This window comes from Tachypleus tridentatus, chromosome 9 (genome assembly GCF_004210375.1).
Source record: "Tachypleus tridentatus isolate NWPU-2018 chromosome 9, ASM421037v1, whole genome shotgun sequence".
Lineage (NCBI taxonomy): Eukaryota > Metazoa > Arthropoda > Merostomata > Xiphosura > Limulidae > Tachypleus > Tachypleus tridentatus.
The window spans coordinates 154,682,289-154,707,374 of record NC_134833.1 but is presented as its reverse complement, the minus strand read 5'-3'; the positions used below and the strand labels follow the sequence as shown (position 1 = coordinate 154,707,374).

Below are 25,086 nucleotides of genomic sequence, written 5' to 3'. Positions count from 1 at the left end.
GGTTTAGATGAAATATTCACAGGAGTTTTTTTTATTTCTTTTCAGTAGGTTTAGATGAAATATTCACAGGAGTTTTTTATTTCTTTTCAGTAGGTTTAGATGAAATATTCACAGGAGTTTTTTATTTCTTTTCAGTAGGTTTAGATGAAATATTCACAGGAGTTTTTTATTTCTTTTCAGTAGGTTTAGATGAAATATTCACAGGAGTTTTTTTATTTCTTTTCAGTAGGTTTAGATGAAATATTCACAGGAGTTTTTTATTCTTTTCAGTAGGTTTAGATGAAATATTCACAGGAGTTTTTTATTTCTTTTCAGTAGGTTTAGATGAAATATTCACAAGAGTTTTTTATTTCTTTTCAGTAGGTTTAGATGAAATATTCACAGGAGTTTTTATTTCTTTTCAGTAGGTTTAGATGAAATATTCACAGGAGTTTTTTATTTCTTTTCAGTAGGTTTAGATGAAATATTCACAGGAGTTTTTTATTTCTTTTCAGTAGGTTTAGATGAAATATTCACAGGAGTTTTTTATTTCTTTTCAGTAGGTTTAGATGAAATATTCACAGGAGTTTTTTATTTCTTTTCAGTAGGTTTAGATGAAATATTCACAGGAGTTTTTTTTTTTTCTTTTCAGTAGGTTTAGATGAAATATTCACAGGAGTTTTTTATTTCTTTTCAGTAGGTTTAGATGAAATATTCACAGGAGTTTTTTTTATTTCTTTTCAGTAGGTTTAGATGAAATATTCACAGGAGTTTTTTTTATTTCTTTTCAGTAGGTTTAGATGAAATATTCACAGGAGTTTTTTATTTCTTTTCAGTAGGTTTAGATGAAATATTCACAGGAGTTTTTATTTCTTTCAGTAGGTTTAGATGAAATATTCACAGGATTTTTTTTATTTCTTTTCAGTAGGTTTAGATGAAATATTCACAGGAGTTTTATTTCTTTCAGTAGGTTTAGATGAAATATTCACAGGAGTTTTTTTTATTTCTTTTCAGTAGGTTTAGATGAAATATTCACAGGAGTTTTTTTATTTCTTTTCAGTAGGTTTAGATGAAATATTCACAGGAGTTTTTTATTTCTTTTCAGTAGGTTTAGATGAAATATTCACAAGAGTTTTTTTATTTCTTTCAGTAGGTTTAGATGAAATATTCACAGGAGTTTTTTTTTTTCTTTCAGTAGGTTTAGATGAAATATTCACAGGAGTTTTATTTCTTTTCAGTAGGTTTAGATGAAATATTCACAGGAGTTTTTTATTTCTTTTCAGTAGGTTTAGATGAAATATTCACAGGAGTTTTTTTTATTTCTTTTCAGTAGGTTTAGATGAAATATTCACAGGAGTTTTTTTTATTTCTTTTCAGTAGGTTTAGATGAAATATTCACAGGAGTTTTTTATTTCTTTCAGTAGGTTTAGATGAAATATTCACAGGATTTTTTTATTTCTTTTCAGTAGGTTTAGATGAAATATTTACAGGAGTTTTTATTTCTTTTCAGTAGGTTTAGATGAAATATTCACAGGAGTTTTTATTTCTTTTCAGTAGGTTTAGATGAAATATTCACAGGAGTTTTTTTATTTCTTTTCAGTAGGTTTAGATGAAATATTCACAGGAGTTTTTTATTTCTTTTCAGTAGGTTTAGATGAAATATTCACAGGAGTTTTTTATTTCTTTTCAGTAGGTTTAGATGAAATATTCACAGGAGTTTTTTTATTTCTTTTCAGTAGGTTTAGATGAAATATTCACAGGAGTTTTTTATTTCTTTTCAGTAGGTTTAGATGAAATATTCACAGGAGTTTTTTTTATTTCTTTTCAGTAGGTTTAGATGAAATATTCACAGGATTTTTTTTTTTCTTTTCAGTAGGTTTAGATGAAATATTCACAGGAGTTTTATTTCTTTTTTAGTAGGTTTAGATGAAATATTCACAGGAGTTTTTTATTTCTTTTCAGTAGGTTTAGATGAAATATTCACAGGATTTTTTATTTCTTTTCAGTAGGTTTAGATGAAATATTTACAGGAGTTTTTTATTTCTTTCAGTAGGTTTAGATGAAATATTCACAGGAGTTTTTATTTCTTTTCAGTAGGTTTAGATGAAATATTCACAGGAGTTTTTATTTCTTTTCAGTAGGTTTAGATGAAATATTCACAGGATTTTTTTAATTTCTTTTCAGTAGGTTTAGATGAAATATTCACAGGAGTTTTTTTTATTTCTTTTCAGTAGGTTTAGATGAAATATTCACAGGAGTTTTTTATTTCTTTTCAGTAGGTTTAGATGAAATATTCACAGGAGTTTTTTATTTCTTTTCAGTAGGTTTAGATGAAATATTCACAGGAGTTTTTTATTTCTTTTCAGTAGGTTTAGATGAAATATTCACAGGAGTTTTTTTTTTCTTTTCAGTAGGTTTAGATGAAATATTCACAGGAGTTTTTTTTTTTCTTTTCAGTAGGTTTAGATGAAATATTCACAGGAGTTTTTTTTATTTCTTTTCAGTAGGTTTAGATGAAATATTCACAGGAGTTTTTTTATTTCTTTTCAGTAGGTTTAGATGAAATATTCACAGGAGTTTTTTATTTCTTTTCAGTAGGTTTAGATGAAATATTCACAGGAGTTTTTTTATTTCTTTTCAGTAGGTTTAGATGAAATATTCACAGGAGTTTTTATTTCTTTTCAGTAGGTTTAGATGAAATATTCACAGGAGTTTTTTATTTCTTTTCAGTAGGTTTAGATGAAATATTCACAGGAGTTTTTTTTTTTCTTTTCAGTAGGTTTAGATGAAATATTCACAGGAGTTTTTATTTCTTTTCAGTAGGTTTAGATGAAATATTCACAAGAGTTTTTATTTCTTTTCAGTAGGTTTAGATGAAATATTCACAGGAGTTTTTTTATTTCTTTTCAGTAGGTTTAGATGAAATATTCACAGGAGTTTTTTTATTTCTTTTCAGTAGGTTTAGATGAAATATTCACAGGAGTTTTTTTATTTCTTTTCAGTAGGTTTAGATGAAATATTCACAGGAGTTTTTTATTTCTTTTCAGTAGGTTTAGATGAAATATTCACAGGAGTTTTTTATTTCTTTTCAGTAGGTTTAGATGAAATATTCACAGGATTTTTTTTATTTCTTTTCAGTAGGTTTAGATGAAATATTTACAGGAGTTTTTTATTTCTTTTCAGTAGGTTTAGATGAAATATTCACAGGAGTTTTTTATTTCTTTCAGTAGGTTTAGATGAAATATTCACAGGAGTTTTTATTTCTTTTCAGTAGGTTTAGATGAAATATTCACAGGAGTTTTTTATTTCTTTTCAGTAGGTTTAGATGAAATATTCACAGGAGTTTTTATTTCTTTTCAGTAGGTTTAGATGAAATATTCACAGGAGTTTTTTATTTCTTTTCAGTAGGTTTAGATGAAATATTCACAGGAGTTTTTATTTCTTTTAGTAGGTTTAGATGAAATATTCACAGGAGTTTTTATTTCTTTTCAGTAGGTTTAGATGAAATATTCACAGGATTTTTTTATTTCTTTTCAGTAGGTTTAGATGAAATATTTACAGGAGTTTTTTATTTCTTTTCAGTAGGTTTAGATGAAATATTTACAGGAGTTTTTATTTCTTTTCAGTAGGTTTAGATGAAATATTCACAGGAGTTTTTTATTTCTTTTCAGTAGGTTTAGATGAAATATTCACAGGAGTTTTTATTTCTTTTCAGTAGGTTTAGATGAAATATTCACAGGAGTTTTTTATTTCTTTTCAGTAGGTTTAGATGAAATATTCACAGGAGTTTTTTATTTCTTTTCAGTAGGTTTAGATGAAATATTCACAGGAGTTTTTTTTTCTTTTCAGTAGGTTTAGATGAAATATTCACAGGAGTTTTTTATTTCTTTTCAGTAGGTTTAGATGAAATATTCACAGGAGTTTTTTATTTCTTTTCAGTAGGTTTAGATGAAATATTCACAGGAGTTTTTTTATTTCTTTTCAGTAGGTTTAGATGAAATATTCACAGGAGTTTTTTATTTCTTTTCAGTAGGTTTAGATGAAATATTCACAGGATTTTTTTAATTTCTTTTCAGTAGGTTTAGATGAAATATTCACAGGAGTTTTTTATTTCTTTTCAGTAGGTTTAGATGAAATATTCACAGGAGTTTTTTTTATATTTTTGAGAAACAAGAATAATATGAAGAACAAATGGGTGAACATTGAATTTTATCTAACAATCGGAAATCACTTTTTTTTATTATCAGATTTTACCAGCTTTAGCCATCGAGGTCGAAGGTTTTTAGTGTTGGTTTCATGAACAAGTCTGTTTTTTAAGATGTTTTTGCTCTGTGTTTTGTTAGAATTTTTGTAAAATTTTTGGGAGAACGTTATTAGTGTTATGAACCAGTATGTGTATTTTGATAAAGTGTCTGTAAATTCATTGGGTTCACTTCAACTGAATATAAGCACAGAAGAAATAAATATATTTATATAAACTGTCATTACAGTTGTAGTAAAGTTGATATTTAAAAGCATTTCATTTATTATATTCCAAAAATCTGTCCCTTTATTTTAATTTTATAGTAAAATGAGGGTTGCATATTGAAAGAAAATTTTGGTCATAACCACATTCGTTTTTGTTTGAGATGCTAATATTTGAAATTTGCTTAAATTTAACAGTTTGTGATGCCAATATATCTTCATTTAGACTTTCACGGCATGGTGTAATTCACATTTACGGAAGGCTGGGACCCAGATTGAAAATATTGAAGACGATTTTCGAAATGGGCTGAAGCTTATGTTATTGTTGGAGGTAATATCGGGGGAGACTCTTCCTAGACCAGATCGAGGCAAAATGCGTTTCCACAAAATTGCTAATGTGAATAAAGGCTTGGAATTCATCGAAAGGAAGGGTGTAAAGCTTGTTTCTATAGGAGCTGAGGGTAAGTTTGCTAAGATATTCCAAGTATACTTGATGGGAAAATAAGACAAAATGCAACTGAATTTATTTTTCTTTTTTAAAAATTGTTGTTCACAATTTAATAAATTGCTCCCATGGAGACTACAACCGCAACAAAACTTGTATTTCTAGGTTCTAAATTTTAATTTGTCAAAATTTAAAAATAATCCTATATAGTGCCACTACTTTTCCACAAGCTATTCAGTAACAACACACTTCCTGTGCGAGTAAAATCTGACATTTCAGGTTTTTTTTAAAGTTGTTCATTCTGGAAGGAAAAGGGGGTTTCTGTGCTGTTGGAAATTATAGTTAATATTTTTTATTAGGATCATGACAAAATTATATACTATTTGTTTTGTGTTTTTCTCAAGATAGCATGCTTAAATTTAAAAATAATTAAAACATCTTTGTTCACACACATGGTCAACAAAGTAGTATAGTTTGTTGTGAAACGCTTTTACATTGTAATTGTTTTACTACAGAAATCACGATAAATTATGATATACCTACAAAGGAAATGTTGTACTCATCTGTAATAACTTGAAATAGAGAATTTTTGCTATCCTTTGGATTTCATTTGTGTCCATGTTTGGCTAAAGTATATGAAGGTTATAAGAACATTTAATTAGATTGTTGTTTAGATTTGTAAAAGTATGTGTTTTGTTTTGCAGTATATGATATTCGTTATTTTTAATAGTAAATGTCAGTCAGCAAAAATAATTTTAGTCTGAAAAAGACGTGTAAATATATTCTTTTGTATATTATTGATTATTAATTTTTGACAAGTATGGTGTCTGTGGATATATTTCAAAAGCAAATTACACAGTAGAAAATCAGTATTGTTTAACACCCAACATGATGTTATAACTCTGAAAATATTTACGTGTGAGGTGGATGAGGTATGATTTTGTTATTTCCAGTTATTGGGACTTCTTTTGTTACTTTTATGTAATATTAAATGTGAAAATTATGTTTTCCTGATGAGTATAGATTGAACTGCATATATATATCAAAATATTGCTATTGTAAAATTATTTACAATTAAGAATATAAAGATTGGTGTTTCTACATATCCATGTTGCAAGCTGGAATATTAAGTTAAGTATTACATTTGATTTGGAAATTAAAAAAAAAAAAAATCTATTTTCAGAAATTGTGGATGGAAATGTAAAGATGACTTTAGGTCTTATCTGGACCATCATTCTTCGATTTGCCATTCAAGATATTTCTGTGGAAGGTAAATGGTCATTTTTTTTCTTTTAAAACCTAACACTTGGATGTATTGACAAAGATGAAGAGTGTGTGTCATTTACTAGCTTATTTTAAAGCATCTTAATTTATTGAATAATTTGATTTACAGATTTATAAATCCAAAAGAAACATCCACATACGTTATATAATTTATGTAGTGTATATTGGTGTTTAGAAGATGTTTTAAAACTACTAATAAACGACCTTATAATACCAAATTTTTTTATTTTTTTATAATTGGACATCTAACGTTTCACTTCTTCAGGAGCATTCTACTAAAACAAACTTCCAGTATAAATAATTCTGAATTTAATCTTACCTCAGGATAATCAAGAAAACGTGATTGAGTAGTAGTTGTTTTAAAGATTAAAAAAAATAAATCAAAGGAACTGTTTTATACTAATTAAGGTAGTGACTTCTGTGTGAATGAGAGATTAAAAGGAACTTTTTTTTAAAACAGTGTTTCCAGTATGAAAAAACTTTGAACGTGTTGTTTATACATCAAGTTGTATTAACTTATGTTTCCATTATAATCCAATAGAGAAGTATGTGCTAAGTTGATAAAATAATTTGAAAATATAAAATCAAAGTGCTGATTATCAGCTGATTTTTTGTTAACAAAAAGCTAAATGGGAAAAACGTATAATTATCACCTAGCTTTGCTCGCTTAGAATAAATTATTTTTCTTTAAGGAAGGTTTATTTTCATTATATCACTTTTTTATTCAGAAAGGACTCCAAGGGAGAAATTTAACTTCAAGATAATCTTCAAAGGAGAGTTGTATGTTGTATATTAAAATTATTTTGAATATGCAAATTATTAGCTCATCTGACTATCACAACTGATATACAATCATAGTGGAACAGATATATCAGAACTACATTGTTTGGCATTATGTAGGTAGTGTAATGCCACTGAAAATTTGTTACTTTTGTAACAGTTCTCCAGTGTAAAATATTCATACAATAAGATAATAAAGCTGTGTCCAGATTGAGGGTTTAGAATTTTGAAGACAAATGTATCCTTGTGCTTAATACTATGGATCAACTTTAGTCACCATGGTAATGCATGCAGAAAGAGACATGCAACAAGTTATTTTCCAGCCATGGTAATTAAATTGCAGTGTGTTGTAAGAGGTGAAAATCTATAAATGCAAAGGTCAGTGTCAAAAAGCAGTTACATGTCTCAGAATGAACTGTCTTTGGAAATGAGGTCAACAGGATACAGTTTCACTAAGAAAAGCCATTCATTCTTTATATCTTGCTTGCTGTTGTGTATAGCTCAAGCAGCTGAAGAATGAAACAGGCAATGGGAAACCACAATCCTCATACACTAAGAAAGATTATAGAAACTCAGCAGGGAGCAGTACAGTGCTTTGGGCATGACAGCTCTAAGACGGAACTTTTTGCAAATAAAACTGTGCTATTAAGTTATTATCAGTAATGGACAGTAATGATATAATGAAAGTTTGAGGAAGAATTTTAATATCACATTCATCTTCACGCATATAACATATTCATCTACTTAAGAGATGACTCTTAAGGAGAAATTGATGTAATTCTTTATATGTTTGTATTTCTACAGAGATGACTGCTAAAGAAGGCTTACTTCTCTGGTGTCAACGAAAAACTGCTCCATACAAAAATGTTAATGTTCAAAATTTCCATCTCAGGTATGAAAAAAATTTCATTTTGGTGAACGAGTTTGATAATCCTCTAATGTGATCTATATTATAAAAGTTCTTAGAGTTCTGCTAAGTTAATATTGTTTATATGCTTTATATTTTATTATTAGTAGTAGTTTCATAATTTGACAGTTTCTCAAAAATGAAACCAAAGTCTTGTAAAACTTTCATAATTTTTTTTTAAATTGATTTGGACTCAATGTTTTCATTTTGATACTTAACTATGTAAAAAAATAAATCTGTGATACTTTACTATTTTGTTTCACAAGTGTAATTACATTCCATACAGTGGTATTTTTAAATTATTATAAAAACATTTGTTACATACATAATTAAGAATGCTAACAGAAGGTACATTTAAAGAGTCATAAAAAACATTAAAGTTGAATAAGTATTTGATTTTGAGAACAAAAAAAAAAGATTTTGATCACCTCTTTGTGAAAATTTTAGAGATCGAGAAGAATATTTTTGAAATATTCAAATATAAATATTTCTGCAGAGCTATAATGTACAAAGGTCTCTGATTGGTTGATTAGTCATGTCCACATTATTCTGTAATAATCAGTATTATCTGCTGATTAGTTGATTGGTTAAAAAACACGTTTTGTAATAACCAGTATTACGTTTTGAAATATTAATGAATAAAACATACATGGTTTTTTATAAACTCTTCTATCAAGTTTTGATTGATAAAATATGATATCTTACAAATTGTTTGTGTTATTTACTGGTTGAATTTAGCTGGAAGGATGGGTTAGCCTTCTGTGCTCTAATTCACCGTCATCGACCAGATCTACTAGATTATGGAAAGCTATCTAAGGTATTTAGTTATAAAAGTTTATATATTGTAATTTTTGTTTTCTAAAGCTATGAAGATCAAAAACTGTACTTAATAATTCTGAAAGTTATTTTTCTAATATAATGCAGATATTTCTTAAATTATACATTAAAATTGACAAAACTGTCATTCTTCAGTGGTGGTAGGAGCCAGGATTTAACCCTTGGTATTCTTGCTGAAAGGACTGTGTGCCATCCATTCACGTTACTAACCACAATGGCAACTGATGTCCATAAAATATTTTTGCATTAATGAAATTTGCTTTCATGAAACAAAACCAGAAAACCACTATATTTTCAACTGATGTTTTAAAATCTAAAAAAAAACAGGTCTTCAATGAGAAACTTGTGTTACTTTGTTAATTTTTATTTAGAATTACTATTTATTTTGCTTTGCTATTTTTGTTATTGACTTGGCATGGATGTTTAAAACAAAACAGTGCTCTGTAAATATAAATTCATTGTATTTTTGTCTTTTTTTAACCATCAATTCCAACATATTTTTTTAGTTTTAAAATGCCTTTGAATCAAATATCTATTGAGTTGTGTGCTGCTTAGGTGGAAATAGTTCTGAAACAAATATTTTATTATTTTTTGTTTCATTAAATATTCAAACTTTCCTGTTCATAGGACAACCCCATTGAGAACTTGAATTTGGCATTTGATATTGCTGAGAAATATCTGAACATCCCAAGAATGTTGGATGCTGAAGGTAAGAGTATTGTTACATCACCATGGTTTGATCAAAAGATAAGTTTTTCTCTACTATGGTTATAGATTGGTGAAAACATGAGAAGATAATTATCATGTTTCATATTACCATGACTACACTTTGAACCTAAGTAATCTTGCATGTTAGCATGGTTACAGATTAAAAACATTGAAGAATAGTGTGTCCTTTGATCAAGGTCTCATGATGGTTATTATTTGAATTTAATTAATAGAATTTCCTGACATTAGAAATGAATCAAAACGTTTTTTTTTTGTTTTTTTTGTGAAACAATATTCTAAGTTTACTTTCTACATATGGAGTAATTGTGATACACTATCCTTCTATAGCCCTTAACACGACTTTCTGTAACATTCGATACTCACTCTCGATTGGTTGTGCAGTCACAAAAACATAACTTTAATTTTTTATATATAGAAGTGCTTGAACTTAACGTACCTTAATGTTGAATATTGTTTTTCAAATTAAACACAGTTTTTTCAAATCTATATAAAACAAACTTTTATGTACAGATGCAAAAACTAACCATAAGTATGATATTTATATATACATGCAAAATACTGGACATGTTTTCTAGATATGGTGAATACACCTAAACCTGATGAAAGGGCTGTGATGACATATGTCTCCTGTTATTACCATGCTTTCCAAGGAGCTCAACAGGTATTGTACACATGTTAATTACTGTGTTTTATGTTACTCCTACACTTTCTAAAGAGTTCAACAGTATTGTACTTATCTTAATAATTGTGTATTACTTGTGCCACTCTAACACCTTCCAGAAATCCAGTAGATATCATATATGTTAATGGAATGCCGTATGGGTACTTTAAATAATCCTTTTGCTCGATATGTAAGAACTGTATACAGTTTGGTTCAGATAAAAACGGTAGAACTTCTGTAATACTTCACAGACAAAATGCAGCATGTTCTCACTTTATCATAAGTTGTATGTATGCTTTTCATGTGTTAATTAAAACTTTTGTCTATGGTTAACAAAATGTAGACAATTGGTAATTAAAGATACTAAAGAGAAGTAATGCAGTAAAACCCCAAAGTGAAGCATAAATGTGTATAAAGGTAAGTTTAATTATTACCACACATAAATTAGTTGTGGGTACATTTAATTCTGCATGCAGAGTTAACCACAATCTAAGGAACCCCTATTTAACATTAAATGAGTAAGGTTAGATCAGACTTATTAAAACAGCTTCGTAAGAATAATTAGCTTGTCTACCTCAAATACATAAAATCAATGGCACTCATCTGAGATCTTTCCATTAGTAAACTTACTGACACCAGCAGATATTGTCATTTTCTAGGTCCTTTAATGAACATACTGTTATTAACTGACAAACTTACAAACAACAGCAGAGATACAATAGTGAATTTCTTAGACCCTTGAAAGAACATACTGTTATTGACTGACAAACTTACAGACACCAGCAGAGAGACATTAGTGAAATTTTAGACCCTTGAGTGAACATTTTGTTATTGTTTGTCAGAGATACAGACACCAGCAGAGAGACGTTAATGAATTTTTATTTTAGACCCTTGAGTGAACATTTTGTTATTGTTTGTCAGAGATACAGACACCAGCAGAGAGACGTTAGTAAATTTTTAGACCCTTGAGTGAACATTTTGTTATTGTTTGTCACCTTTGCTTTTAAGAAGATGCTACTAACAGCATGCTTGCATTGCAGATGAAATTGGGAGATGTTTTGATTTCCATACACTCTTCGGTTGTGTCTAACATACTTCCTTGTGATGAGAAAGGGTGAGAACAATAATCAGTTTCATAACCATGTGAATGAACTACACAGGTAATATATATGTATATATATAGATAGATAGATAAATAGTTAGATGTAATGATTGATACTCAATATTGAAGAATTTTTCAGTCTTCACATTTACATTATAACAAAGGTTTCCCATAAATCTTGTTAAATTATTAAATATTGCAGTAACAGTTTGTTTATGAAAGTTATTATACTTTAGAAAATATAATAATTCAACATGTTTAAAAACATTATTAAAAATTTCATTTTACGATAATTTACCTGTATTATGCAAGTTCATACGTATAGTTTTTGTATGTTTAAAATGTGCACAACCAATGTTTTCACTCACCAGTAGGTTTCTGTTTATTTTTTCTGTTATTTTGAGTTTAATGTATGTAATATTCAGCATATGTACCTGTTACTTTGGTTTTAATCAGGCCGAAACAGCTGCAAACCGCATCTGTAAAGTACTGAAAGTCAACCAAGAGAATGAACGTCTCATGGAAGAGTATGAACGTCTTGCTAGTGATGTAAGTTGACAGAACTGTTAACCTTTGTGCAGCAATGGAAACATAGCTGTGTACGTCGTTTTGGAAATAAGAAACCAATTGCTGTCATCTTTATGACTTTTTTAAAGTAATAGAAAACAAGCTATAATCAGTGCTACTTTATATTTTATACCTGAAATATAATACTTTTGTCTAATCTTGTTGTACAACCAACTGAAAGTAAAAGTACAGATCAGAAATTATTATGTTTCTTAATAATACTCTCTAAACATAATCCATAAACCAATACAACATAGTTAGCCATATTTCATAATAATAAACTGCATTTGGTAATGGAGTGGCTTTCGTTGAGGTGTAAGTGTCGACTACGTGAGTGATACATTGCAATATCACAGTTGTCTTACTTACGACTGGAAGTTATATCACAGCCCTTTCCAACTGAAATGATATTTATATTGTGAAATAGTCCAAAATGCAAATTCTAGAACACACTAGGGCATAGGTCTAAGGGTAGCATGTATCTGGAATATTTTATACAGAACAATTAGTTATCTGCCTGTGCGATTCAAATACCGAATTAAATTTGTTTCTGTAAGTCTTTACAGTAACAGTTTAAGTATTACGCTGGTGTTTCATAAAATTGTTCTCTGTACATACCTCATACATCTTTAGCATATAAAAGACTTTGAAATATAAAAGGCTGTTAAATAAATCAAGTTAATCCAGTATCTGCCAATCTTCAGTATTTAAAATTTAAATTTTGTGATAATTACTGAAATTGAACATTTAGTTGTCACTCATCGCTAAATTAAAACATATATTTCTATTTATCCCATATGCTGACAAGTGAATAGTTATCTTTTCTTGGTCAAGATAATGTGTCTGCAAACACAACAGTTTTATCTTTATTTTACATTCTGTGTTTACTTATTGTAGCTTCTCGAGTGGATTCGACGAACTACGCCCTGGTTGGAAAACAGAACCACAGATAACACATTGAATGGAGTACTGAAAAAACTGAATGAATTCCGTACCTACAGAAGGTCACACAAACCTCCTCGTGTAGAGCAGAAGGCTAAGCTAGAAACCAGTTTCAACACGCTTCAGACTAAGCTTCGACTCAGCAACCGCCCTGCATACTTGCCATCAGAAGGAAAGATGGTCTCGGTAAGGCTCAGTAAGAAAAAAAAAAGTAATTTTGAGGAGGACAGATGGTTTCTGTAAGGGTCAATAACATAAAAGTAATATTGAGAAGGACAGATGGTCTATGAGGGTCAGTAACATAAAAGTAACATTGAGGAGGACAGATGGTTTCCGTGAGGGTCAGTAACATCAAAGTAACATTGAGGAGGACAGATGGTCTCCATGAGGATCAGTAATATTGAGGAGGGCAGATGGTTTCCATAAGGATCAGTAATATTGAGGAGGGCAGATGGTCTCCGTGAGGGTCAGTAACATTGAGGAGGGCAGATGGTCTCCGTGAGGGTCAGTAACATTGAGGAGGGCAGATTGTTTCCTTGAGGGTCAGTAACATAAAAGTAATATTGAGGAGAGCAGGTGGTGTCTGTGACAGTCAGTAATATTGAGGAGAGCAGATGGTCTCCTTAAGGGTCAGTAACATTGAGAAGGACATGTGGTCCCCATGAGGGTCAGTAATATTGATGAGGGCAGATGGTCTCTGTAAGGGTCGGTAATATTGAGGAGGGCAGATGGTCTCCGGTAAAGTCAGTAACATAAAAGTAACATTGAGGAGGACATATGGTCTCCTTGAGGGTCAGTAACATAAAAGTAATATTGCAGAGGACAGATGGTCTCCATGAGGATCAGTAATATTTAGGAGGGCAGATGGTCTCTGTGAGGGTCAGTAACATGAAAGTAACATTGAGGAGGGCAGATGGTCTCCTTGAGGGTCAGTAACATAAAAGTAATATTGAGGAGAGCAGATGGTCTCTGTGACAGTCAGTAATATTGAGGAGGGCAGATGGTCTCCTTAAGGGTCAGTAACATAAAAGTAATATTGAGGAGAGCAGATGGTCTCCGTAAGGGTCAGTAACATTGAGGAGGGCAGATGGTCTCCTTAAGGGTCAGTAACATTGAGAAGGACAGATGGTCTCCATGAGGGTCAGTAATATTGATGAGGGCAGATGGTCTCTGTGAGTGTCAGTAACATGAAAGTAACATTGAGGAGGGCAGATGGTCTCTGTGAGGGTCAGTAACATGAAAGTAACATTGAGGAGGGCAGATGGTCTCCTTGAGGGTCAGTAACATAAAAGTAATATTGCAGAGGACAGATGGTCTCCATGAGGATCAGTAATATTTAGGAGGGCAGATGGTCTCTGTGAGGGTCAGTAAACATGAAAGTAACATTGAGGAGGGCAGATGGTCTCCTTGAGGGTCAGTAACATAAAAGTAATATTGAGGAGAACAGATGGTCTCCGTAAGGGTCGGTAATATTGAGGAGGGCAGATGGTCTCCTTAAGGGTCAGTAACATAAAAGTAATATTGAGGAGGGCAGATGGTCTCCGGGAGGGTCAGTAACAAAAGTGATATTGGAAACATTATAAGTGGTTTTAAGCTGAAGTATTAAGAAAGTGTGCTTGTGAAAAGGTTTACAAATCTGGATACATGAAATGTAAAATCAGTTGTTTTTTTTTAACAGAGAAAACGAAAACCTTCTAATTAAGACAATAATATAAATATTCCTTTTCATTAAGTAAAATTGTGAATAAATATTTGTTTGTACTTTCTTTCTTAACAGTTTTTTGTGTTGTTTTCCAGTGGGTCAGCTGTAAATTCATGGACTTTCAATGCTAATATTCAGAGTTTGATTTCCCATAGTGGATGGAATGGAGATAATCAATTATATAATGTTGCACTACAAAAAAAACCTAAAAAGATAAACAAATTCTTTTGTTGTTGTTTTACCTTTTCATATGTAATTCATGTGGTAACTCCTTTTGAAATATCTGTTAACTAACAACCTTTCCTTATGATCATTAGGACATTGCCAACGCATGGAAAGGACTGGAGACTGCTGAAAAAGGCTTTGAAGAATGGCTGCTTTCTGAAATGATGAGGTTAATCCTGTTTTGTTTATAAAATGCACTGTTAAGACAAAAACAAGATTAAACACTCTCCAACTGATTACATAGCACTTTCAGTTGGCACACTGAAATTAATTTTATATAACTTCCAAAAAGAACGTTTTGATTTAACTGAAATAATTCTTTGCCTGGTATTATTTGTAAGTGGAGACAGTAATATTTGTTCCACATTTTGAAATGTTAATTTACTCACACTGTGGTCTTTGTTTTGTTCTGTTAGCAACAAGGAAACAAAAAACTTCTTGTGATTTCGTAAGAAAAAGAGATAGATATTCTGTAATAGGATTAAAGTAAAGTCAATCATGATATTGTATTTCCTCAGGCTGGAACGTCTCGACCATCTTGCCCAGAAGTTCAAACACAAGGCTGATATCCATGAAGATTGGACAAAGGGAAAAGAGGAAATGCTGCAAAGTCAAGACTTCAGGAAGTGCAAGCTCTATGAACTTAAAGTATGAACTCAGTTTACCACCTATAAAAGTCAAAGTTTTTGTGAAATTTTTCTGACTATATTTTATTTTGTGAATATATTTTATATTCAGTAAAAACAAAAGTGCCAGATTTACACGTATTTGTATTCATATCATTTTTATTTGCCAGCCAAAACATATTAATATAACAACATTCACATAATTCCTCCTAAACTACTGGTTGTACTGACTTCTAAGTGGTACCAAACGAATTGTCTTGGTCTTGAGGTTTCAACAAAGGTAAAGTTTATAACTCACCCCTTAGGGAACCTAGGGATTTTCTGAATAAGCTTTTAGGGGGATTCCTTGAAAGTGGATCCCAAATTTGGCATTGATTTATATTAGGGCACATAAGTAGGCCTAATAATTACTGTTTGTGACTTGGAAAACATTAAACTTGCATTATAGTGGTCACATAACTGTGGGCTATATCGGCTAAAACGGGTTTGCTTATAACATAACAACATGAAACTCAGTGTCTGTTTGTGTATAATGTGTCATGTATCTTCTCCTGAACTGCTGGACTCGCCAACTTCTAAGTAGTACAAAAGGAATCTTGTCAGCCCCAAGATTTGCACTTAGGTAAATTTTTCACCCAAACCCTTAGAGAAGCCAGGTATTTCATGAAGACACTTTTACAAGGATTCCCCAGAAGTGGCATTAAAGCATGTAAACAAGTAGGCCTACTAATTACCATTTGTAACATGGTTAAATAAATTACATTTGCATTACAACAACCCTGTAGGTGTGACCATAGTGACTAAATAATGGGTATACTATGATATGAAACTTTAGGCAGAGTACATATGGTAGGTTTTAGAATATTAACAAACTGTAACAGCCTGTTTGAAAAGAAAAAAAAAGAAAAAGAAATTAAATATCGTTTCTATATCAAGGCCTTTTTCAGGCCTCAGTATAGACACTGAAACATTGTCTACTTTCCTTTCAACAGGCAGTTGCAGTCCATTAAAGTTCCCAAACATACTATGATGCAAGTGCGATTCCAAACTTAGGTCTCATGTGTTTTCAAATTTTCAGGCCCTCAAGAAAAAGCATGAAGCATTTGAAAGTGATTTGGCTGCTCACCAAGATCGTGTGGAACAGATAGCTGCTATTGCTCAGGAACTGAAGTAAGTCTCAACTTGTTAATGGGTTCTATCCATGTGATATTTCTGAAGAAGGTATATAATGGTATAATGTTAACATGATGATGTTTTTTTTCATTTGGTCCTTCGAGGCTGTCCTTGCCTATTCATGTATGACAAAAGTAAACAGTTATACCAACCCTTTACTATTTAATAAACTAATTGTATAAATCAGTCACTCTGTTAAAACAACAACAACAACAAATCTATCTGAAGTGGAACCTGACCTATCACTTTCCAAGTATTAAAGTTGTGACCTCTCACCCTGTTATCTTCAGAATATAGCACACAGAAGCTTTATTCAGTTGACTGACTGTATGAGTGATTTTGTCAAATTTCTGTAATTGTTTTAAAACACAGCACAACCAAATTATTTTGGAAGCATGGGACTACTGAAATTTTTCTCCTTAGGGTGGTTGTATTTATGTACATAATGTTTGTGGTGTATGTCTATGTATGTAATGTAATATATAGCAGAGTATGGACAGTGCATTTGTCTGTCTGTTAGTGGATTTGTGGCGTCTTAAGATTTGTATCCAAATATTGGAATTGACAAAGAAGTATTCTGAAGAACAGTTTAAATGGAGCAGGAGGCAGCAAAGGTTTTACTCCAGGCCCCTTTAGGCCTAGTTAAACACTGATGTATGTGTGTGAAAAGTACTTAATGTTTATTGGTGTCTGTATATATAATGTCATTAATTAAAAATCCTCATCTTGACTTGCAGTGCTCTGAACTACCATGATGTAGCTAACATTAACTCTCGCTGCCAGAGAATATGTGATCAGTGGGATAGACTCGGAACTCTGACCCAGAAACGTCGCACTGCACTAGAGGTGGTTTCTGACATGTCTATTTCTGAATTTAAAACATTCTGTGTAGTTTTTTAAAAATTTCTTCAGTCAGGTGTAGCACATGTGCAAAGTTGAAAGTAACATAATTATTTACTATATTGTTGTAAGCATTGATTTGATATACATATTGAAATAACTGTGAATAAATCAAACTGTTTAGTACTTGTACCCGTGAAAATAATGAAGGATGTTGTGTATACTGTTGGTAACATCTATTACAAGTATTGAAGTGTGCATCAACAAACTAAGTTGTTATATTTTGATATTACAAAAATTTTAAAATGGGAATTGTTTATAAAACTGTTTTCAAAATCTTTGTTGAAGCAAATTTTGCACTTGTACCTTTTATCTGTAAAGTTCTTAAAGAACATTTTTTGGATTAATCTATAATTGGATTTAAAATAATTAATTTATTAATAGGAAAAAGCTTAGAAGTATTCTACTTTCACTCCAGTTTAACATTGTGTTTGTTTCCTGTAGGAGGCTGAGCGTGTGTTGGAGAACATCGATCATTTACATCTGGAGTTTGCTAAACGAGCAGCGGTCAGTAAATGTTATAATAAACTTTTATTATTATCAAGTGACCCTACAGAAAAGATTTAGTTATTTAAATATTTAATATTCAAAGAAAAAACTGTTTAGTTAGTTAAAGCATACTTGTTTACATACGAAATCTTTGAGACACAGTATCTGTGTTAATACTGTGCAACATGTAATTAAGAACTACAGTCACACCGAGTTGGTTTCTGAACTTTTAAATTTTCTTCTAGCCCTTTAACAACTGGCTGGATGGAGCACGTGAAGACCTGGTGGACATGTTTATTGTTCATACTATGGAGGAAATTCAGGTAAAAAATTCAAACTGTTTTGTGTCACATAAGTTTGTATAATATGATCCAAAATGTTAACATCGTTTGATGGGTACTCTCTTCTTCAGCTTCAGATACTGTTTGAACCCATTTCTGCATTATGTAAAGTTTTATTTACTGTTATTTCACTTCTAAGTGTCATATATAAATGAAGATTGTACTGTTCAAATTTCCAATTGTAACTTTAATCAGTTAGTTCACCATTAAAGTATCAAAATATTTTGAGGAAAATATCAAAGTTAGTCTTAAATGAGTTCCTCAATGTATCACTTTTGCATTATACTACAATGTTACAGAAACTTTAACAAAATTTTGTGTTTTATCTTTATAGTTAAAAAATTGTTAAAGTATTAACACACACACATTTTTAACCTGTTAACTTATAGTATACTATTAAGAACCATGATCAATGCAACACTGAAAGCTTGTTGTAAATGTTATCCTTTTTTTCACTAACATCATATTTTGTCAAACTATATTTATATTACTAACAAACAAATTCGAACTTATCCAATGACCAGAGAATCGGGGGCAGTCCCACTCTGCTTCCCCAATATGAGAAATAATCTATTTTTAAAATTACCTAGATCATGATATTCACTGACAAGAAAAGGAGTAATTTTTCTGCTTCTTCCCCCAATAAAAAAAACCCCTAAAAGTACCACTGAATGAATTATAGGAATATTTACTGAGTAATCAAGGATGATGGCCCCCCTCCCTTCAAGAGTTTTTGGGCTGTTTGGTTTCTTTAACTGTGTCTGATTATTTTTTAATCCAACACGTTTTCAGTTGTCATTTAAGCTAAATCATTCTTAAGCCTAAAAAGAATTATTTACCTCATGTTAGAGTAAGAACCATTTAGATAACTTTATTTCTTATAATTGTAGGCTTTAATCGACGCTCACGAACAGTTTAAACAAACACTCGGTGAAGCTGACAAGGAACACAAGGCTATCATTGCCTTGACACAGGAGGTTCAGACCATTGCTACACAATATCAAATCCCAGGTGGCATCGAGAACCCATACACAACCATCACTTCAACCGTAAGTAACCAATTAAATAACTTCCAATTTATCTTGCATGAAATGCTGATATGGAATAAAATAACTGAAAAGTTCCATGTTACTTGTAAATAATATTATAATTAACCAGAAATATTCATATTTTATTAAATTACTTTTGTATGGGTGTGGCCCAGTAGTTAGCTTGCCTGAACTGTAGATCCATGGGTCTGCCATTTTTGTTCTGTTTTTACAAAATTAAGGCTGCACCTGAGGAGCTTTGTGTGCATCATAAGAGTTACAGTCAAACCCCAAAGTAGCCTAAGAGTCAGCAGTGGGTGCTGTTGACTAATAACAATCTTACCCTAGTCCAGCAATTCAAAAGTTGATATGAAGGTATGGGTCACCTCAAGTCAGGACAGTTATTACTGTCCTAAACTAACAAGTCATCAAACCATAGTGAGTCTTGAGGTTCAGAAAGATTTAAAGCATTGCTCTAGTCTGTCACTTCAAAATTACAGATAGCAAATAGTCTCGAGTTAGATTTGCACAAATATTTAAAACAAACCTTACCATCTTTTTTCCTGCAGTATTGTATCCTAAACATGCAATTAATTGATTATTCTAATAAGAAAGTTTTGGAAAGTTAAACACACACTCAGTTTCTTTAATGTATCTTTTGACATACGTTTTTTTTATAAATATTAAGAATTTCAAAAAGTTTCTAATCATTTTAAAATTTCACTGTTATTCCAGACGATTACCAATAAATGGGGAGAAGTTAAACAGCTGGTTCCTAAACGAGACCAAGTTCTCCAGACAGAGATGATGCGTCAACAATGTATCCTTTTGTGTTACGATTAATTACGTCTTGAAAGGCTGAATGACACCATAAATGAAATGAATAACCATATTTTACATACACAGTGGACCAAAAGATGTTACTTAATTCTTCAGAGTGCTACAATTATAGCTTACATAAATAAGTGACGTATAAAATATTACCTATACATTGCTGTTATCAGTGGCATAGCTACAAGAAATACCCCCCCCTACATTCATTTCTCTATAATTGTAGTTATGATTTAGGCTCCTGATGAGCTTGGATATACTTACGTCACTGGCCGTTTCTAATATATCATGGTGATTAAAACAGGTTCCAGATTTAAAAAGGTAAATAATATACCTAATGTTTCATACTTGAGCATAGATAAAAGCTCTGTTACATACAAGATTTTTGTTGACTTCAGCGTTGTTTATCATTTCTGATGATTAAACGTGTACATGTCACGTGTTAGCTTAGAACTTTCATTCTTTAATATCTATCATTTCATTTATTCACCCACTACACTAGTTTTATTTACACAACTGTTAAATTTCTAATAATACTTCTTTCTACAAAGTACTGGATGTCATCTGTAATTTCAATAATACTTTTATCTACAAAATACCTGATGTCGTCTGTAATATAATTTCGAACTTTATGAAATTATTTATAAGTACAGTTGTTTCAGTCCTCGTAGATTATGAGTGTATTTTAACGTCGGTAAAGGCTAAACCCAAAGTTAGTTATTCACAATAATGTTAGCATGATTACGTTCATAAAACAGTTACAATAAGTTTCAGTGTAAATTGTCTTATGTCACTACACACAGGGAGCATCTAAATTGTTTACTTACAAGTGTATATGCATATGCTTCCAAGGTTTTCCATCTTTCTACTGTACAAATGACTCTTTGCTATTACTTTGGTTCCTTAATTTGAACTTAGCTAACGAACGTTTGCGACGCAAGTTTGCCGAGAAGGCTAACGTTGTTGGACCTTGGGATAGAACACCAGATTGACGCTGTTTTAGCAGCTGGAATGGGTATGCAAGGTACACTAGAAGATCAGCTGAACAAACTTAAACAGATGGAACAGAGTGTAGTACAATACCGTTCACACATTGATGAACTTGAGAAGTTCAACCAGGTGATATTAAGTTCCTTTTTTAAACCAGTTTAACATGGTAGTTGTTTAAATAAAATAAATGATAATTATAGATAGAGGAAGACATTCACTTTTCATTTTGACTTAATTTACAGGAGACGTTCATTCTACCTTTTCATATAGAAAATGAATTTTGTAATACATCGTGTCCATTATTTTGTAAAGAATTTTCTTTCTTCCACTTTAAATATGTCAAACAACATAATAGTCTCTTCTCATTGAGTTTTATGTTTTCGAGCTGAACTTGTCATGAGTTATATTTGTATTTAATCATAACTCTGTCCTGCTTTCTTTACAGGAGGTGCAAGAAGCCATGATTTATGAAAATCGCTACACTCAGTACAGTATGGAGGTAGGAGATTACACTTAAAAATAAACTGTGACAACTCATTCTCTCAACAGTTCCCTTCCTGTGAGCTGTAATGACTATACACGCTTTGTAAATTTAATTGATGCTTCTAACTGTTTTATTCCGCTGTATTTCATGTTTCTTTAGTCTCTATCATACATTACACCTTTTTTTCAAATAGTCTAACTGTTAATTTTGTTTCTAACAGACGTTAAGAGTGGGTTGGGAACAGCTGCTGACATCCATTCATCGTACAACAAATGAAATTGAGAACCAGGTGAGAATTAAACTCTGAAGTTTTATTCCTGTAACATACGAGTTACATGAAGATCTCAAAGTTCACTTTGACTACAGTATTTCTATTCCATCCTAAGCATCTCAGTCACATTTTGTTTTGTTTTTCATCATACTACTCATGGGATGTTGGAGTTATTTTAAAATATCACAGGTCTTCCTAGCAACATTACTTAAATATCATTGTTGACGTTTGTGTCAGTTCATTTGGCACTTTTTTCTACACAACTATTTAATTATTTATTAACAAGTTGGACAATAATATTAAAAAATTGTAAGCCTAACAAAAGTTTAGTAACAGTAATATCCAAGATAGTTGTATCTTTAACTTAAAGTAATATATCTTAACTAGTAATGTTACATCATATCACACACCCCACTGTTTCATAACCAGTTTTCACTATCCATAATCAGAGCTTAAATTAACATGTGGTAAAACCAATATGCTAAAGTTATTTACTTTCACTCCAAACATATCAAGGAATCAAAATAAGGATGTGAACATTTATGATACTTGTAAAAGTTTTCAAGTTGTAATCTGTACCAAGAATACTGTTGGATTTTAAACAGAACTGAATGAATTTTGTATTAAATTTGTTGTAACGAAAGAAACTTAATTATGAAAAATGTAAGTTTAGAAGGTCTATCACTAAGATATTTCGATAATGATGGACTAAATTGTAGCAGACATTTAAGGCCAAGCACTCTTAAAGTTGTAGACTAAAAATCAGTTTAATGAAGTAAGTGTAACTCAGAATTTATGAGGAACAAATGATCTTTGTTACCAAAAAACACCCACAAAGCTGTCAGAATGTTACATTCTGATAGCAGTAAGGAGGTTCCATCCATTGAACCCCTGCACTCTAGAAGCAAAATATCTCAAAACTTGGTTAATAGTAATAACACACTTTGTTATATGAAAGACATAATTGTATACCATTTTTTCTGCTTCAGATCCTCACCCGAGATTCTAAAGGAATCACACAAGAACAGCTGAATGAGTGTCGTGACTGTTCAACCACTTTGACAAGACTAGATCAGGACGGTTGACTCCGGAAGAGTTCAAATCTTGTCTTGTCAGCTTAGGATTTAACATCAGAAATGACAGACAGGTAAATTCAGAGAACTATCACATTCTGTGGAGAATATCATAATTTATTACAGGAAGTAATGTGATACAGTAACTTGTGTATGATTTTGAAATTTCCATTAAAATGTAAAAAAGGAATGTTAAAAATATAGTCTCACATTATTACTGTTTTCAGATTAACTGTTAGTATTCTACTGTTTAATAATTTAATGAATATATTAGCATATAAATTAATTTATATATATTCTAAACAAATGGTGTATTAGGTAAATAAAATGAGTAGCGGTCAGCTTGTAGAAGCTTCTGAGTGTAAGCATGGCCACCCACACTCTCTAGAATCAAACTGACTCAAAAGTGCTTGTTATTTATTAAGTATGGCATCGATTCCAGGTTCAATAGTTCTTCCATTGTGTACTCTTTTTTTCCTTTCTTCCCTTAAGAATTTTCTCAACATTAAATATTAAAATTCCTTCTGAACAAAGGTTTTTGAAAGTAAACTGTCTGATTTTTTGTGTGACCAATATTCAAGAAAATAGACATACCCCTAATGTTAACATAATTACCAGTTTAATAAATATTGAACTAGTGCATCCATTACTGTAAATTAAAAATTCTGTGGTAAATGTAATAAAACATTCATACACTTCATAGAAAACGTTCTATATACCCTATAATATGTTTCCTAGAGAATGTTCTGTACTTTTAGGGAGAAGCAGAGTTCCGTAGGATTATGAATATCGTGGATCCCAATAACACAAGCATGGTCCAGTTTGAAGTGTTTTTGGACTTCATGACAAAAGAAAGCTCTGATACTGACACAGCAGAACAAATTATTGAATCCTTCCGTATCTTGGCTGGAGACAAGGTTAGAAATGTTTCAGGATTGTTAAAGAGACTTTCTTAGCTCAGTTGTGTATGATACAATATATGAACCAGTAACCCTCCTATTTCTGTATTGTACCTACCTGAAGACTGTGTTTTCAATAACCTCCTTTTTTTCCAGCCTTACATCATGCCTGACGAACTAAAGAGGGAACTTCCACCGGATCAAGCTGATTACTGTATCCAGAGAATGCCACCTTACAAAGGACCTGGGGCTGCACCTGGAGCCTTGGATTACATGTCTTTCTCAACCTCACTTTATGGGGAAAGTGACCTGTAATTCATTCTGCACCACCACCATAGCTGGGCAGTCACAGTAGTAGCTTCTTTGTTATGGTTGATGAACAAGTCTTTTCCTTCCCCATGGTGGCAGCTTGAATCTCATTGCTGGCATTAATATGTTGTGATTTTTTTTTTCTCCCTGTTTTTGTCTCTTGTTCTGTGTGTTCCTCAACAGGTGAGGATTAATGTGTCAGACTACAAGTGTCATAGGAAGTGCTCTCTCTAGTGTTGTAAGTAAAGTCTAATTGCCTCATAACAAGTTTATGCAGTTGATAATTTTTGTTGCTTTTTGATGTTTTTTTGTCCATTTGGGATAGGGGAGTCAGTTCATAATAATGTAGACAAAAACTACTTAACGTGTGCAGACCCTTGTCACAAGAAGTGATGTTTTGATTGAAATGACTGGTTGGTTTATAGTGTCGTTATTCAGCTTCACAAAGATACCAAAATAAATACTTCCTCCCAGTTGAGTGTAGCACTATTTTTTTGCTTGTAATGTTCAGAGTATAACTGTATTTATATATCTAGGACAGCCATAAGTTGGTATAAGGAATATTCAATGATCAGATATTAAAGAATTAGCAATTAATAAATAGTTCTTTGGAAATCTTGCATACAGGTTTAGCTTTTACTGAGAGATCATCTTGTTCTTAAAAGTACAAAACCTTAACCAGTTTTAGTTCAGCAGAATACTGTAGATCTAGTAATATTAACAAGATTTCATTTAAAAACTGGGTAGTTGGTACTCAATTTTTTTTTCTGCAAGTTTTTATTTGCTCTTTTTCACATCAAAATAACACTTCAAATTACACAAAGTTTATTTTAAATAACTGACCAGAAATGGAGTTGATGTTTATTAACATAGAAAAAGATACTGAAAATTAAGATGAAAACATTTACACTGTTCCAGACAAAATGGAAAACTGAAAATATTCCCCATCTCTAGTCCATCACCCCCTTGTACAAAACTGTTTAAACAATCCTACAGATTAAACTTATTCATAATAAAAGTTTTGTCATTATGGATTTCAACATATTTC

The 25,086-nt window shown here is 31.3% G+C and overlaps 1 protein-coding gene across 1 annotated transcript in view; it reads left to right on the top strand.

Annotated features, from left to right (window-relative positions):
* Positions 1-24,511, top strand: part of LOC143226714 (alpha-actinin-like) — a 40,214-nt gene extending 15,703 nt beyond the window's left edge. The window contains 24 exon segments of the mRNA XM_076458077.1: positions 4,670-4,904; positions 6,072-6,158; positions 7,757-7,844; positions 8,598-8,676; positions 9,324-9,405; positions 10,001-10,086; positions 11,645-11,737; positions 12,653-12,883; positions 14,717-14,793; positions 15,143-15,272; positions 16,329-16,420; positions 17,161-17,269; positions 17,768-17,830; positions 18,058-18,135; positions 19,044-19,202; positions 19,917-20,001; positions 20,931-20,986; positions 20,988-21,131; positions 21,448-21,501; positions 21,707-21,775; positions 22,747-22,801; positions 22,804-22,904; positions 23,589-23,747; positions 23,886-24,511. Of these exon segments, the coding sequence (XP_076314192.1) occupies positions 4,670-4,904; positions 6,072-6,158; positions 7,757-7,844; positions 8,598-8,676; positions 9,324-9,405; positions 10,001-10,086; positions 11,645-11,737; positions 12,653-12,883; positions 14,717-14,793; positions 15,143-15,272; positions 16,329-16,420; positions 17,161-17,269; positions 17,768-17,830; positions 18,058-18,135; positions 19,044-19,202; positions 19,917-20,001; positions 20,931-20,986; positions 20,988-21,131; positions 21,448-21,501; positions 21,707-21,775; positions 22,747-22,801; positions 22,804-22,904; positions 23,589-23,747; positions 23,886-24,044 (2,571 nt within the window). The 3' untranslated portion in view covers positions 24,045-24,511.
* Positions 24,512-25,086: the final 575 nt, after the last annotated feature.